Source organism: Populus trichocarpa, chromosome 8 (genome assembly GCF_000002775.5).
Source record: "Populus trichocarpa isolate Nisqually-1 chromosome 8, P.trichocarpa_v4.1, whole genome shotgun sequence".
Taxonomy (NCBI): domain Eukaryota; kingdom Viridiplantae; phylum Streptophyta; class Magnoliopsida; order Malpighiales; family Salicaceae; genus Populus; species Populus trichocarpa.
Window position 1 is genome coordinate 7000374 of NC_037292.2, and position 17168 is coordinate 7017541.

At 33.7% G+C, this 17168-nt stretch overlaps 1 protein-coding gene and 1 pseudogene across 3 annotated transcripts; both read right to left on the reverse strand.

Moving 5' to 3' along the window:
• Nucleotides 1-168: 168 nt before the first annotated feature.
• On the reverse strand, nt 169-2918 carry LOC7483902 (F-box/FBD/LRR-repeat protein At1g13570-like; annotated as a pseudogene).
• A 480-nt stretch (nt 2919-3398) lies between these two features.
• LOC7485928 (inorganic pyrophosphatase TTM2) lies at nt 3399-10267 on the reverse strand. Of its 3 annotated transcripts, XM_024606386.2 has the most exons (13): nt 10057-10259; nt 9888-9949; nt 8632-8994; nt 8397-8511; nt 7385-7580; nt 7186-7299; nt 6808-6981; nt 6123-6317; nt 5188-5310; nt 4998-5119; nt 4728-4851; nt 4282-4554; nt 3399-3893 (listed from the first exon to the last, which is right to left on the reverse strand). In XM_024606386.2, the coding sequence occupies exons 3-13, from the start codon at nt 8966-8968 to the stop codon at nt 3687-3689; spliced, it is 1980 nt and encodes a 659-aa protein (XP_024462154.2). In that variant the 5' UTR covers nt 8969-8994; nt 9888-9949; nt 10057-10259; the 3' UTR covers nt 3399-3686. The 3 variants fall into 3 exon arrangements, 2 of the variants coding, with proteins under 2 accessions (XP_024462154.2, XP_002312355.3); XM_002312319.4 differs by lacking the exon at nt 9888-9949; XR_002983178.2 differs by lacking the exons at nt 3399-3893; nt 9888-9949 and having other exon boundaries at nt 4405-4554; nt 4728-4885; nt 10057-10267.
• Nucleotides 10268-17168: the final 6901 nt, after the last annotated feature.

The following is a 17168-nucleotide window of genomic DNA, read 5'->3' on the forward strand; positions in this document are numbered from 1 at the left end:
GTGGCTAGAAAGACTGTCTTGCAGAATGATCTTTCATCAAATGGTAGAAGGGGCCACCCTCCCTCTTCAGCTACAGGAAATTTCATGGCAACAAAAATTCAAAGATGCGGACTACCAATGATGGCCATCAATTGATTTATAAGAACTCAAGTGATGTAGAGGATCAGAGAATAAACAAAGTTTCTGAATGATAATTAACAAGGGTGCAGAGGATCGGAGAATAAACGGAGTTCCTGAGTGGAAAATAATAGGTGTGCAGGGTACTTATACCATGCAAAGCATGTTCCTAAAACATTTAGGAAACCCCAGAAAAGTCAGTTTCTATAACGTACTTCATAAAAATAAAAGATCAGTACATAGAAATGTATAGTTCTTTGTTCTGCTTTGAGCTAGAGAAGTCAATATTATTATGCAGCACCCCTGAAGGGAAGAGATACAAGATCTGACAAGATTTTGTGCACAACGTCAATATTATGTACTTCATTGATGTTATAATATCACAAACATCCACGAGAAAAGAGGCATTTCGTGAAGTACACGGAGTTTCATCTTGGGTAAATGTAATTTCAGCTTCAGCAGAAGCGCTTCGAAACCTGACCAACTGAACCAGCATATTCAATATCCCATCCATGACATATACACAAGGTGTGATACACAATGTCTCAAGCACTGGGGAATTCGCAAGCAAAAATTTCAAAAATTCCATTTCATGTGGCACACCGGACATATCTGTCATCTTTACAACTTTAAGTTGTTTAAAAGTACAATCTTCAGGGCACTCTTCTGCCCAAAATCCCAAATCCGGTACTTCCACAGCAGCCACTGTGGTTGATGAGCCCTACAAAAAAACCAAAGACAAAAAGGTTTGCACCAATCTTGAGTAAATTAATATACAAAGCAATGCTTCCACCAAAAATCACAAAATAAGATGCCAACATGTGCAACACAACTTACTGAGATACGAAATTCCTTCAAATGAGGAGAGTTTGTAATCAAGCAAAGAACAACACGAATCTCTTTTGTATCTTCAAAACTAACTTGATACAATTCAATTATTTTTAGGCGGCTGTAAGTAATTGCAAGTGTTCCCGGATAATCACCTATGCTCAAATACTATCACCAACAACGCAGAATTAAATTAAGAGAGAAGGAAAAAAAAAGACAAACTACATTGCCACTTTATGGACCAAATATAAATTCGACAAGGTATTACTTTTGCGAAGTAGATGTGCACAACAAGTCTCTCAAGAAGAGGCACACCGCCTAGAAACTTGATAAAATTGCAGCTCCAACTTTGCTCAAAGTATTCAGCAATATCATCATTCATATACATAGAAACAGACATGACAACTAAAAGTGGGGTATTTTCAAGACAAATATCTGTAAATTCACCTTCCAAGCACAGGCACTTGAGATTTGGAGCACAGATATTAAGAGCTAAGCTATCAAAATATGACAATGCAAGACTTTCAAGAAGCGGACAACTGGAAATCAGACTTTCAATTACCTCAGGAGCAACCAAAACTTGATGAAGACTAGGGCTCCTCAAACACAAGAATCCTTTAAAAGCAGGAGGTGGATCAAATTTACAACGAAAAAGCTCCAAACAGATTAACTTTTACAATTGAAAAGACATGATGGTACCCTAAACCACTCGCCTTCTCCTAATTCAAGTACCAACTCTTTAATATCACTCCTTGAAAGGAAAAGCATCCACTGATCAATATCCGGGAAGCAATGCAAATACGAAGTAGAAAGCTGGAACTTGTGAACAGGTCCTTGGTGAAGAAAGAGTGCATGAGTGATGAATTTTACGATGCGATTCTCAACCACAGGTCTATCACTGTACATCCTAACACATTTGTCTTCGAGAACAAGGTAAGAGTAGCCCATCGGTACCCCCATTTGCTTGACAAGACGATTGTTCTTACAGCATCTCGTACTGGTAATCGAGTGAGAATGCTTTCTCTAATGCTCTGAGGCCGATCACTTATCGAATCCATCTCCCATTGGCAACCTCTCAGCTTAAAGAAACAAACCAAAACAACGGAAACCCAACTCTTATAGTCAATCAAATGTAACAACCAAACAATAAAAAATAAAAAAATTAAAGAAAGTCATGATATTTCCCTCAAAATTTGACGAAATCTATAAAAGAAATGATAACGATTCAAGATTGAGACTTTCATCACCTGGTACTTAACAGAAAGAAACCCAGTTTACTGAGCCTACAAACGGACTGTTATGACTTAAAATCCAAGATTTGACAACTGGCTCAAATAATCACTACCGTCAGCAATACATCTCAATTACAAAATTGAGCTAAACAAATTCGTGATATAAGAGATACAAAATGATACATGCACAAAATTCCCGGTCAGTGACAGGCAAAAAGGAGCACAAATAAGAGCAGAAAAGTACCTAGATAGATCGGAAATACAAGGACTGAAGTAGGAATTGGTCGGGACTTTGAGAGCAACATGTTTCGATTTTTCTTTGTTGTCGTCCGTCCGTCTTTGCTGTTGTTGCTCCTGACTAGTCATTTTTTAACCTCTCGTTTTTTATTTTAGCGGCACACAGCACGTGTAACGTGACTTGCGTCTTTGGGCGTAAGGTTTCACAACGACACGCCATTTTCTCTTCGAGAGGAAGCTAATTTGGTTGACATGTCGTTTAGTTCGCAAGTCTATCTTTCCTGGTGAAGTTAATGATCCATTTTTAATGAAAGCTCACAGCAAGTTTCTGTCTTAGAGATGAAGAGAGAAAACTTTAGTATTGGTGTAAATGGACTGGAACTAGGGATTTAATCATCAAGAGTTTATTTTTGTAGAAGAACAAGAAATTTTCAAAGTAACTTCCACCCATTTTGAAAATCGAAATGCTTGGTGAAACAGTTGCCACGGTGCCATGGATCATCTGGTTCGAGGTAACGGCCCTTGCGGAGTTTTAATCATGCGATCACTGGAAAAATAATTTTTGTCCAGAGAGAGCTCCTTGTGGGTTGATGTCCCCAGAATACATCTAGACCTCGTGTTTCTCTCTCCCGGAGAATTGTTGTTGATAAATCCATGAATTCATGTAACGACTTTTCTTTATCAATGAATTTTTTCAATCGGTTTGGCAAAGGTAAAGCCTCCAAAATATTCTGATCAGACTCCCTTCATAAGAACAAAAGGAAAAAGGTAATCATTGAAGAATTTTGGGGAGATGGGAAGCTATTCGGCATGTGTTTAAATCAGTATTTTCAAAAAAATTGATTTTTAGATTGTTTTGATGTATTAATATTAAAAATAATTTTTTAAATAAAAAATATTATTATAATATATTTTTAAACGAAAAACATTTTAAAAACTTCCTGGCATAACAAAACCAGACAAAGGTAGTAACAAAACCAGACAAAGGTAATAAGGTAGGTAAAATACCTTATTGCTATTAATTTCCTATTTCAGAATATGATAAAAAGAGTTGCCAACATGACATCAAATACAAAATTCTGATAACCCCTCTCCTACAGAGTACAGACTACCAGAGAAACTGAAGGCTTCTAACTCCAAACATAGTAAACTGGATGATTGATATCTGGTTTTCCCGACCAAGAGGAGGCCTATGCGGAAAACTTCTACGAATAATATCGAAAGAAAAGAAAGATATCTGGAGCAGGAAACAAAAATTTGAATCTAATAGAGTCAATTCTGGGCTCGAATAAACCAACATAGTCCGACACAACCAATCGCCAATGCTACAATAAGGGGAGCTTGGCCATCACGGACAGCCAAGATATTCCTGTTTTTTCTTACTCCCTGAAACCTCTCTCCCAAGCTATCACGAAGAAGATTGCTCAACGTATCCAACTGAAGCGTGACTTGACGCTGTGCCCGGGCAATTCCTGATATCTGTCAATATAGAGCAATCAATGAGAAGGATTGGATGCGACTTCCACCAACTGGATAGTATTGACATGTTCTAAACACATAGTTAACAGTACAACTCAATACCCAGATTCATTCTATGCAAACATCCTATCTTACTATACTAGTGACATCCCTGGAAGTCGATTAAATTATTTTTTCCTACTTTTGTGAAGAGCTTCTGAAAAACTTTCAACACCCTTCTGAAAAACTTTCAACACCCTATCAGTACAAGCGTATTTTAGAATCAAAGCAGTCAACCTCTTAATTCAAATCATTGACTAAAGGAACCCTGTCAGGTGTCTGGTATTGACCTATAAGCATAAGTAGAGAAAAGATTTATGAGATGGTTTAAAGGGACCAGCCATGGTACCTCCTCCATTAAAGGTGACTCCTTAGCCAACAGAGATGAAGATGAGGAATTGGACATTCTGGATCCAGTCAAGGAACCGTTGCCTAAACCAGATACGAAGTAAGAAGTTGGAGCAGAACCATTGTGCACTTCAGCTTGGAGAGCCATATTTTGTTGGCTAGGAGGGTTCTTATTGATGATTAACTTGGAATTTAACTCTTCAATACAGGTTGTGAACTCATCCATTCTATCATTTAGTGAAGAAATCTGTTCTGAAAGTTGAGTCATGGCTCCCTACACAAGAATGCATGTGGCATGAGAGAAAATGAATAAAATAATACAAGAAGACTTCAGTTATACCGCTTCATAATATAACTATAAAAACAAGATAACAGCTATAAAGACTTGAATTCAACAACTATATGCTGGCAAATGAAGCATAACAACTGAGAAGCTAAAAGGAGCACCTGATTGGCTAGCGCAGCTGGTGACTCTAGATTGCTATCATCAAACCTATTAGAGGTTGCAGCAGGCCCAGTAAGCTTAGATAAGTTCTTGTCCCTTTGAGAGGAATATGAGTGTGACATACCGCTGTTTGATGTAAAATATGATCAGTGTATATAAGCTGCCATTTCAAATAATACTACAACACATTAAGGACAATAAAGGGATATTAGCAACGTGACAAAATAGTGTCGGATGCAAAGAATCATAACAGAGTTGAATTGGTAAAGAACCTTTTGCCATTCTTAAATCTCCTGGCAACCCTATCAGCAGAGGCTCGCAAAAGTGCTTCTTTGGGGCTTGAAACCAGATCCTCATCTAAGCTGAGCTTTGTCTTCAAGTCATCTGGCAAGGCCTGCAGAATGATCAGATCAGGACCGCTTTTGCAGGAGAAGTAATCACAAGTGTTGGATATTCCCATACCATGACCTCATTTACAAGCCTTTCTAGTTGAATCTGTTCTATATAGGTACGTGGAGTGTATGAGCCTTCCAAACCTAGCTGCTCTGCAATGTATTTTACAACCAAGCGATCTCTTCCTTGCACCTACAATCAACACAGTGAGTTTTTTTATAGCTCACATAACTGACTAACAATGAGACTATAAAGAGGACAAAAGATTAGCAACATCTGTTTCAATCACTACAATAAAACACTAAACCATCGCACTTACATAAATCCAGTATTTCTAATTCCTCGTCAATACATAGAGGTTGATGACAATAACTGTCGTTGGCATTGGATAACATGGGCCTTGTCCAAGAACAAAATATAAAGCTCAATAAAGAGTAAATGTTCGGAGTAGAATGAAACCATTTGAAACTAGCAAAAAAAAACCTCGACAAGAAAAGAAAAATGCCGAGCCAATATTATCCGAAGATCAAAGTATTCAGCACAATCAGTAAGCATTAACTACATTTGAGGAATTTAAATAATTTATTATTTAAATCTTGTAGATTTTAGTGCAATTTTACATTAACTTTGTGTTTCTAAAACTGACAATATAACCATTGATTTTCATGAGAGACCAAAACTCTAAACCTCGCGCTCCTTCCTTGCTGAAAGATGCTCAATAATGGCTACCATATTAGTTCTAAAAGAATGCAATAAAGTTTAACTGCTTAAAAACACGTGGTTGAAAACAAATTATCATAAGAAGTCTCTCTATTTATACTATGAAAGTTTTTCAATGGTATTGTGAGAAAATTATGGAAGTACAATAAACTTTGACTGCAGCTGAGAGAGATGCCATTTAAGTACTTAATTACTTGTGCTTTCAACCTCGACATACTTTAAATTTACATGGAAGCACTAGCTAACCTACTAAACAGATGGAAAGTATGAAATTAAATAAATACCTGAACATATTGACGATTTAGTTGTCCTAGCCAATCAATTTTCACACACACCCTATCATCAGAGAATGAATGGCTACTTCTTTGAAGGATAGCAGCTATTGTGTATCCCAAGGCCATCAGCCCACTGAGGAGTTTAACAGTGACTTCAAAAGTGATCCTTGGTGATATGATAAATGGAGCATCTGCAACCCATTCCTGAAGATGAATTATCATTAATTAACCAGATAACAATTGCAGATTTTTTTTCATAATAAAACAGCGTCTTAAAATCAACAGACCCATATATAACACCCAACATATCACCATCCTACTAGGATTGCAACAAAAATTTTGAGAGGTAATGTAAGCCTTCAGGACATGCACATTTTTCTTCAGAAGTCAACTATAGCATACTGTATACCTGATGCATATGCTGGACCAGGGGCGGAAAGACATGGTATACAAAAGACAAGCTAAAATTTTTAAGAGAAGCCCAGAAACTCTTCAAGTAAGAAAAATAACAAATTCCAACAAGGGGAGATGGGGCAAGGCTGGCCACATTGTACTTCCCTGCTCAAAACATATCTAAGCATACCCCTCCTACATTCTTTGGCCACAAGTTCATAATATTATGTTACCATTTACCAATGCACATAGTTAATTTTGCAGAACATTAATTAGAAGGAAACTATGTTTCAGGACAAACCTCAAACATGAGATTGTATTTTCCATCTTTATTTCGCATCCTCAAATATGATTGGCATGATTCTGGATCTTCACCAGGTGGTAAAAGATATATGTCATAAATCTGCTCCATTGTCTCTTTATAATCTTCAGAGAGAACAGGCTTGATCTGGTCCACTGTTACCTTCCTTGCTGACTACAATAAAAATACATGCTCAGAAATCAAAGTTAAAAATACAGTCACTGGAACAACTACTGATTTGAACAATAGCAAGATAAGGAGAATCCACTTCTGTAAAGCATAAACTGCAGTAACCTGAACCAATGGTTGTGTGAGAATTGAAAAATAAAAAATAAAAAAAATAAATAAAGAGTATATGAAAACAGAGTGAAAAATAACCTTTAATATATAAGTAGGACTTTGAAATCCAGAGAAGGGGTTGAACTTGTTTGTAATTTTTATATGGGCTGTTTTGAGATCTGGCTCAATAAAGGCCTTGTACATCGGATATACCTGCAAATAGAGAAGTGGGTACTTTAAAAATCAACATCATGATAAAGTAAAAGCATGTTCAGAGAGAATAAAATAACACAATCACCGTTTCAGATATCTGCTGGATTATTTCCTCTGGTTCTTGGCCAGCTCGTTGGATGTCCCTTAAAACCCGTTTTACAAGATCAAAATGAACTCCCCCAGTTACAGATACTCGTAGGTCTAACAAAGGTCGCAACTTTTCACTCAGTGCATAGATTCCTTCAATAATCACTATACGAGAAGATGGTACTTCGAGTGTCCTGTCACAGTTACATACTTAAATTAGGTTAAAGTTGAAGGTCAAGGTTTCATTGTTCCACAGCCTGCACATACAAAACCAAAGATACAAATTCAATTTTATTCTTTTCTAATACTTTTGGGGTCCTGCTTTTCCATGATTAGGAGAGCTTGGCCCTTGCTATTCATGACTCTTAAACAGCACACTCCTGTTTCCTAGTGCATTATATTGATACATATCACCACCAGATCAGTGCATGATCTTTCCCTTGTTGTTTCATCAATGGTATACTTTTGCTGGGAGTTCCACCAATGAATATCACTCGAGTTTTTTATTCCTCCCCTTTATATTTTTACACGGTGAAAAGGGGTTTTCAAAATTGAGTTTGTGCTTTTCCCTTTCTAATGATTTCAAATGGTTCTTGGTATTTATTTCACTTTCAAGTTGGATTTAATATGAAATGCGTCCAAGCACGAGTGCTGCTAATTTTGGGGTAGAGCAAGATATAGTGAGGCCAGATTTCGACCACTTTTGTGGCCAGCCATGAGGGTGGAGGAGGAGAATCGGGGATATTTAGTTATAGATTTAGGAGGATGAAGAAGAGTTGTTTGATGAGGATGAATCCAAGCAAGGATGATTAAAAATTGGTCAAGGAGAATACAGAGTGTATTGTACAAAAGAACTGGTTATATAGAGAAGTGAGAGTGTAATGTAAAAAAGAACCAGATATAATGATAAATGCTAAGCCATAAGGAGTGTTACAAAGACTTTCACATTTTTATAATAATGCAAAAGATACTGGAAAGTATGATAACTAAAAAACGGAGCAAAGCTCAACCTGTATCCTGTTCGGGTGCTCGACTTGAAATCATAGATTGGAACCTCAACTGGTTTCCCATCCTTTAAGTCAAGAACATTCTTGAGCAACATGTCATAGTCCGTCAAGCGCGGGTCTGTTGCAAAACAGCATTAGAACCAATAGCATACAAATGCATGATTTATCTCAACTTCAAAACAATCAAACTACTGCAAACAATGGGGCAACACTGGTTGTGTGCAAAAACCAAAATTACCGTCAAAATTGCCATCAACAATTCGGCTTGAATCATTGTAGTTGTCCATCGATATGGTGGCAACACTGGGCATGAAGTTGAGAATTTTTTCAGTGAAAATGGTTTTCCCAGCTCCTGAAGGGCCTGCTATACCTACCAGTATCATTCCATCATTATTTTGTGCTAACAATTGGCAGGCACGGATAACAATAAAGAATCCTTTCTCGAATGACAAAGGATTTTGGATTGGGACTATCTCAAAGCGATCACAGTCCTTTTTCTTAGTTAATCTGGCTTGATCTTTCAAGAGTCCCTGCCGTTTTGGGTGTGATTCGGCACCAGAAGTATCTTTAGCCATTGAAAGGAATATGTTGGTTCAAACCACTGCAAGTAAGACAAATTACAGTATAAGAACCAAAGAAAAAAATTATGCATTGTAAAAAAAAAGGAGAGAATTTCCACACAAAACTAAATGCGCTTAACAGAAGGGCAAGCCTCCAAGACATCGCAGTAAATAAAAGATGTTAATTCAAAAGGGTAAAGATCATCTTCTCATCCAAATTGGTTGCTCATAAAGTGTTCAAAAGAATAATTATAAGTTTAGAGCACCCCTACTTTAACCTATAGGACTTAGCTATCGGAATTAAGAACTAATTCAGACCTCCAGCATAGCAGGCTCAATTCTGAACCTCTAGTACTACAATATTATTCGCCCATCTTCGTTCATATATGATGTGGAAATGACAGTTCCACTGAAAAAATCCAAAAAAGAGCTACATGTCCATAATAACAAGTTACGAATGAAAGAACAATGGAGCTATATTCGAATTTATTTAAACAAGTGAAACATGGCAATTCAAATTAATTTCTCACTAGATAGCTAAAACAATTCATCATTAAACAATAAGTTCATGTCCTAGTGCAAATTGTAATTTGGCATCAGATAGCTATAACATTGTAATTTGGCATTACAATCATATATGATAAAACTACCGCGTTTAGCATTAACAAAAGAAAAGGTGCAAGAAAAAAGGTCCCTCCAATTCAAAATATTCAATAATGAAATTTGTCAGCATACGATTTCTCAAGAATCACACCAAAATTTACTATTCTAAAGATCCCAACAAAACCAAAGCTAATAATACTAAAAACAAAATACGAGAATGTTGATCCAAAAACCAAAACAAAATCATTTGCAAAATCAATCACAAACAAAACAAAAAAAAAAGCGCCCAGATATGAAAAACAATACAAAAACAAATCCAGACAAGCCATACACCACCAAACAGTGCTGAAACCTCAGCCCCAGCAATCTGTACGGATCCAACATAACCCCATCCTAGAGCAACCGCCATATGAAGAAGCAAAATTTGATAAGAAAATGGCAAGAACAGCAAAACCCAGATTGCAAAATCGATCAAAAAGAATCAAGAAGAGAGGACTAACCGAATGAGAGTGAGCTTTCCGTCCTTTTTGGGAGGGCGAGTGGTTTTGGGCAGCTTGCAGGGGGAGTTATGACGGTTTCTCTCTATAAATAGAGTGAAATAAAATATTTTCCTTGATTTATTAAAAAAGAGCAGATATTTCCAGGATTTTACTTTTTTGATTTTTTAAAATAAAAAAAATAGGGAGGTTATAGTTCTAGAGAATCTGCTACTTCACTTCGAGAAAGACCCCCGAGGAGGAGAGAGAAATATCAGGGACGGTTTGGAAAAGATTTTGTATTATTATATTATATTATATAGTTCACATTTATAAAATGGTCCTCCAAGGTGTTAGTTGGTTCGGATTATAAGAAATATTCTATAATGTTCCGAGTCCAATGTGAAACCACGTCATTCAATAAACTCCGTTTGTCAAAAAAAAAAAAAAATTCAATCCCAACAAAAAATGAGGAAAATCAATATGTTGATGTGCTAATCTTAACATAATGGTGCATTTTGGATGGGCATTATAACATCATGGGTCCACTACTCTATGTTCTATATTATATTATATAGTATTGAAGAAACTGTAGATAGTTTTCTAATTTCATCTGATTTGTTTCCTTCACAATCACCCACCTGTCTGTGTCTCGCCTCAACATTAATTTTCCGTACCGAGGATTATGCTATCAGCACTAGCTGGAGAAGCCCAAGTGGTCCTGAATTAGGACTGTACAACGTTATCCTCCCAGTATCATTAATTTTAGGTAGCGCACGATACATTTAGAGTGGTCGGCATGGCAGGAGCGTGCGATGCATGCCCTTTTACTCTCTCCCTGTGAGCGAACAAGGACTGAAAACGTCAATGGGCAATTAAATTTCATGCCGTTCCCTTCATCGCGAGGAATCAATTGGCCGTCGTATTTAGTATATGCCTGATAATTATCTTGTTATGTTTAAATATAATAATATTTAATAAATATTACATTTTAAAAATGTAACATGATAAAACCATATTATTATTTTTATTATTTTGTGTGGTGATTATCCAATTTATCCTATCTGAGGCCTCGATTTGCTGATGTTGTGTTCAACATGTATACCCATGCGCTGACGACTAGGAGTCCTTTATTCCTATGTTGTGCGAACAATAATTTCATTTCCTGAATTGGGAAAGCGAGATGTGTATTGCATGCCTCTGGTTTTTTATTATTAATAATATTAATATTAATACACCCATGGAGAGAAAAAAGTGAAATAGAGAAAACCGTATAGCTTATTTTCCACTCCAGAAAATCGCTTTCAAAATATTTAAGAGGGCACAGATTTCCAGGTGTGAATTCTACAGCCAAATGGAGCCCGTAGCGTTAAAATGCCCAAAAAAACAAAATTGCCTCGATATAGGCTAGAAACTGCCTTTGCTTTTGATGTGATGTGCTTGAGCGACACGTAATGATTCCGGTTGACATGGGAGTTGACTTTGGAGATTCAAGAAGAATCTTTGTCAACATGGCGTGATCTGAGGTCCCTCCCGCCTCTTTCTCTCCCCTGCATTGATCCACAAATTCAAAGACTATTATTGGCCTCGACCTACCCTTTTGATGGCAACGTAAAGCCAGCATTCCTGACTGGATGGAATCGAATCAGGGACACTTTCTATGAAGAATATGTAAAGGTGCCTCTCAAAACATTTTCCAAGAAAAACGCAGTGATTATTATAGTTCTTTTTTGCTTTTGGGTGAGAAAAAACCAAAAAAACCAAAAATAAAATAATAAAAAAAATCAAACCGTAAAAAAAATCAATAAAACCGATTAAAATTTTAAAAAAACTGACCGGTTCAGTTCGGTTCGGTTTTATAAGCCTGAAACCGAAAAAACCGAACTAAAACTGAAAAAAATCGAGCCAAACTGGTTTAAACCGGTTTTTATCCTAAAAAATTGAACTAAAACCGGTCAGTTTAAACCTGTTTCGGTTCGATTTTGATTTTTTTAAAAAAAAAAACTTAGTTTGAATTTTTTTTTGTATAAGAACCAAATCAAATAAAAAATAATCACCTCCATGTACACGGTTTGGAAGTTTTAGCAGAGGAAATAAATCGAGTTCGGAGATCAGATAAATTAGTCTTTTTTTCTTTGATGGAGAAAATTGTTTGGCGTTATGCTGAGAAAGAAATATAAAAAAGATATATGTATATATATAGACATCAATCAAGAAAATAATACTGGATCGAGGAAAATCTTGATTTTTTATTTATTTTGGCTACGTACGAAAATTCATATCTGCTCATTGCTGACATTAAAAGCTGACAACGCGCCTTCATTTGAGAAAATTAATTAGTTTAAAGAACTGCACTTCGTTGCAATTCGAATAAAAAAAATGAACGTAAAAGAAAACATTTAGGTGGCAAAAAAATTATTTGGTTTTGTTAATACACTCAGTGTAGCATATTAATTTTAAAATTTCTCAATAACTTCTTGTTTAATTTAAATTTAAAATTAAATTATATAAATATTTTTTTTTAATATAACACAATCAACTTAATAGATTCTAAAACAACTCAAATAAATAGTAAAATATATGGTTCAACTTTAAAAAAAAAAAACTTGGCATTTTTTGAAATATTAATATTGTGATATAATTTGAGTTTTGTGGCTTCACTTATATAAATTTATGATCCGGTTATAGTCTCTTTTTGAATTTAAGAATTTTTTAATATTATTTTTTACTTAATACAAACAATAAATGTTTATTTGATATTATGATAACTTGATTAAAAATAAATCAAAATTATTTATAAAAAATAAATATTAAATAATTAAATTGAAAAAATAACAACAAAAATTCACTGTTTACGTGACCGTGAAGGGATGAGCGATACCCAATTCTTTTAGAGAAATCAAGTAACGTGACATTTTTTACTTATTTACAAACAAGTGTGTTAATTACTTGATGATATTCAACTCACCACGTTAATGATCAGAAAAATTAATAATTTTCTCTGTTAGAGAATAATATAAATCATATCCTGGTACCTCACCTAACAATTTAAGTTTTTAGGTTGAGATGGTTCTTTGACATGGTATTAGAGCCTTGATGACCAAGTGGTCACGAGTTCGAATCTCACCATCCCTATTTATTTGATAAAAATTAAGCACAAGGTAAAGTAGGTCTGTGTAAGTTTCAAGTCCAAATGGCTTTCACTTGAAGGGGGTGTTAGAGAATAATATAAATTATATCCTGAAACCTCACATAACAGCTTAAGTTATTGGATTGAGATGCTTTAACCTCCTCAATTCTTTCCAGTAATATTCTAATTAAGACCAACTTTCGGGACCGATACCAGAATATTTACATTCCAATCAAATTATCGATATCCGAGTATTGTACAAGCGACTCTGCAGATTAAAGAAAGATCGTAGAAAGGACATGTTATATTCTGGAGCCGAACACATGATCATTGTGAAAAAGGATTAAAAACCGAAGGACCAGAGTCATATATATTGTTTTTCAGAGTAAAGCAGATATATATTGTTTTCAAAAATATATAATTTTTATTTAAAAATATATTAAAATTGTTTTTTATTATTTTTTAAAATTTATTATTGATAATATCACATAAATCAATTCAAAAACATTAAAAAGATAATTTGAAAGTAAAAAAAATCAAAATTTGTACAAGCATGTATTTCCTTGAATATCATACATATAATTAAATGGATTAATCCTCTTCCTATCTGGTGATACGTACTGTGACAATGATTGTTCTTCAACGCAAGTTCAAATTTCAACTGACTGCCTTTTTTTAATTGTTGGTTAGCGGAAATTTAAGTTTACAATATTAATAATGTCAAAGTTAGACAATAATATCGGGTTGTTTCGGAAGCTTAGTTATCGTCTTTAAATTAGTTTATTTCTTCCTCTCTCTTTTTTTTTTCTTTTTTTTTTTGTTCTATCTGTGTGCCAGTTGATTAGATCAAAGTAAACGCAAACTACTGATGAGACAGCGGCTAGCTTTGACAATACATATATTGATTAATTGTTTGACTAAAAGGAGATCAATAGATCTAATCATATAATTAATCGTACTTAATGTTCGTGACGTTTGCTTCACGCTTCTTGAATCTCTTTCGTTTGCGTGTTTGCTTTCACGTATAGAGCAGCAAATGATGCCCTACTTTGAACATCGTGATCTTTTTAATTTTCTAAAATCACATGCCACGGATCAATGAAGTAATCATCGCAGTTATATTATATCATAATAATATATAATATAGTGAAATAGGAGCAAAAGTGTATAGTGCATGCTGGTATCTACAAATATTACATGTTTAGGTATCTAAATTGAAAAAAATATATAGATATTATCATTTGTGTTTTTATCTTTTGAGAGTTGTTGTGCGTGATTAAAATTATGATAATCTAATAAAAAATAAATCAAAATAAATTATAAAATTTAATTTTCAATAAATTATTATGAAGGTTGAAATTAAAAAAAAAATCAATCTATAAACAAAATACAATAAAACAACCTCATTTTACACGAGTTAATTCACAAAACATATGATCCGATTCATAAAACCATGATAACCTCATATAAGTAAACTAAAATAAATTATAAAGTCTAATTCTCAATCAATCAAATGTTAAATGATAAAATTAAAAAGAAAAATGTCAATTAAAAAAAACACTCGATTTAACCCATCAAACCCATGACATATGTTATGAGACCATAATAACTTCGTATAAAGCAAGTCATAATAAATTATGAAACTTAATGATAAACTAAATATTAAAGTATAAAATTAGAAAAATAAATATATATTCAGAAAAAAAACACGATTAAAATAAATAGTATTTTGTGATATAATAAACCGTCATGGTAGAAAATTAAAATAAAAACTTAAGACTCCAAATACTCTATACATATAGAAAATCCATTTGAAAAGATTTAATTGGTTTGATTGCAAAAATATCATTACTTGTTATTAACTCTTGACGAAATTCAAAAAAAAAATTTGAATACGAAACAAAAATAAATATGTGATTTTACTATTATTAACTCGAATTATTTTTTTTTAATAAAATTTACTCTTGTGCAAGCCAGTTAACCAGTAGATGTGATGTAGTGGACTATGTCATCTCCTCCATCAATGCATGCATTGAATCATATCTCCCAAGAAACACCATTCAAACTCTTGACGAAGAACAGCCCTTTGTCAAACTTGATCTATTTTAACTCGTTTTTGCGTTTGGATATTTCTTAAAAGTCTAAACAACGTAAATATTAAAATTGAGGAAATTTCTTAGGCATGAAGCACGGTATTTACAATTTTATATCAAAAAATGTGTTGATGCTGTAATTTTAGAGTTCGGTCAAAGATAATCATACTTGTCTAAAACTAGCTGAGACGACCATTAACTGAGATGATCATATTTTCTGAATCAATCAATGTAGATGCAGAGGAAAACTGTTCATCTTCACTGTGAAATATGATTAAGCATCTTGAAAAATAATATAAATAATTATATTTTGAGAATTTACCTACTAATTTAAATTACTGCGTTGAAATGATTTTTTGATATGGTATCAGAGTCTTGATGATCAAGCGGTCACGAGTTTAAATCTTACCATCCCTATTTATTTAATAAAAATTAAGCATAAAGTAATGTGGTCCTGTGTAAATTTCAAGTTCAAAGGGTTTTTTACTTGAGGGGATGTGTTAGAGAATAATATAAATAATCATATCCTGAAACCTTACCTAACATTTTAAACTATTGGATTGAGACGGTTTTTTAACGAGAAATACGTGTCATTCTAGTGCAGAGACATATACTTCGTTTGGTTTTGTAATTAGGGTATATATCCTTAGACTGGATTACGTTTTCTGTCTGGATGTATCTGAGTGCATGAAAGGCATGATTGGGTCACAGGAGGAAGACGCGACCTCTAGCTCTGTCATGAGTCCTGGAAAATTTAAGCTTGCTTTTCCCCGATAAAATTAAGTTCATCTTCCAGAAAAGAGATATCAACTGTCGAGGGAGAGCTTTCGCTGCAATTATCTCCACCTTGTCGCTTTTTAATTCTAAAACGTTCTAACACGGGTACTTGAAGGCAGCGGCTGTTGGTCGTTTTTGTTTGTTTTTATTTTTTTTTATAATAATTCTAAAAATTTATTTTTCATATCATTACATTAGATAATATAAAAATATCAAAAAATAAAATTAATTTCGTAGCTTTTTAATTCTAAAACGTTCATCTTCCAGAAACTGCGTTTTATTAGTTTTTGATTTTTTTTTCATTTGAAATTAATTTTATTTTTGATATTTTTGTATTATCTTAATGTAATTATTTAAAAAATATTTTTTTAAAAATAAAATATTTTTTTGCTGTGAATATCTCCACCTTTGGTCGCTTTTTAAATCTAAAACGTTCTCACACGGGGACTTGAAGGCAGCGGCTGTTTGTTTGTTTTTTTATGTAGAAACCGCATTTTATTATTTTTTTTTTAATTTTTTTTATTTTTTTACTTGAAATTAATTTTATTTTTAATGTTTTTGTATTATTTTAATATGATAATATTAAAAATATTTTTAAAAAAATAAAAAAATTCTTTCACTGCAATTATCTCCACCTTTCATCGCTTTTTAATTCTAAAACGTTCTAGCTCGAAAACTTGAAGGTAGCGGCTGTTTGTTTTTTATGTAGAAATCGTGTGTTTTTATTTTTTTAGATTTTTTTTATTTAAAATTAATTTTATTTTTGGTTTTTTTGTATTATTCTGATGTGATGATATCAAAAATAATTTTTTAAAAATAAAAAAAAAATATTTTCATGTATTTTCAAATAAAAAACATCTTGAAAAACAATTAGTACTACATTTCTAAACACTACGGTGGTGGTGTTTAAGATTGCAGTAACGGTTATAAAATATTTTTTATTTGAAAAATCAACCCTTTACATCTTAGAAAAGGTCGAGGGAAACGATGGGAACAGATTTATAGCTTGCAAGAGAGAAGAAAAATATCACCATCGAAGAGTTTCTCTTCCAGATTTTCATCTCGGTGCCAAGTCGTCACAGACCTTGAAGGGACTGTTCACGCAAGAAAAATAAAAAAGTAAAACTAGTTTGCTT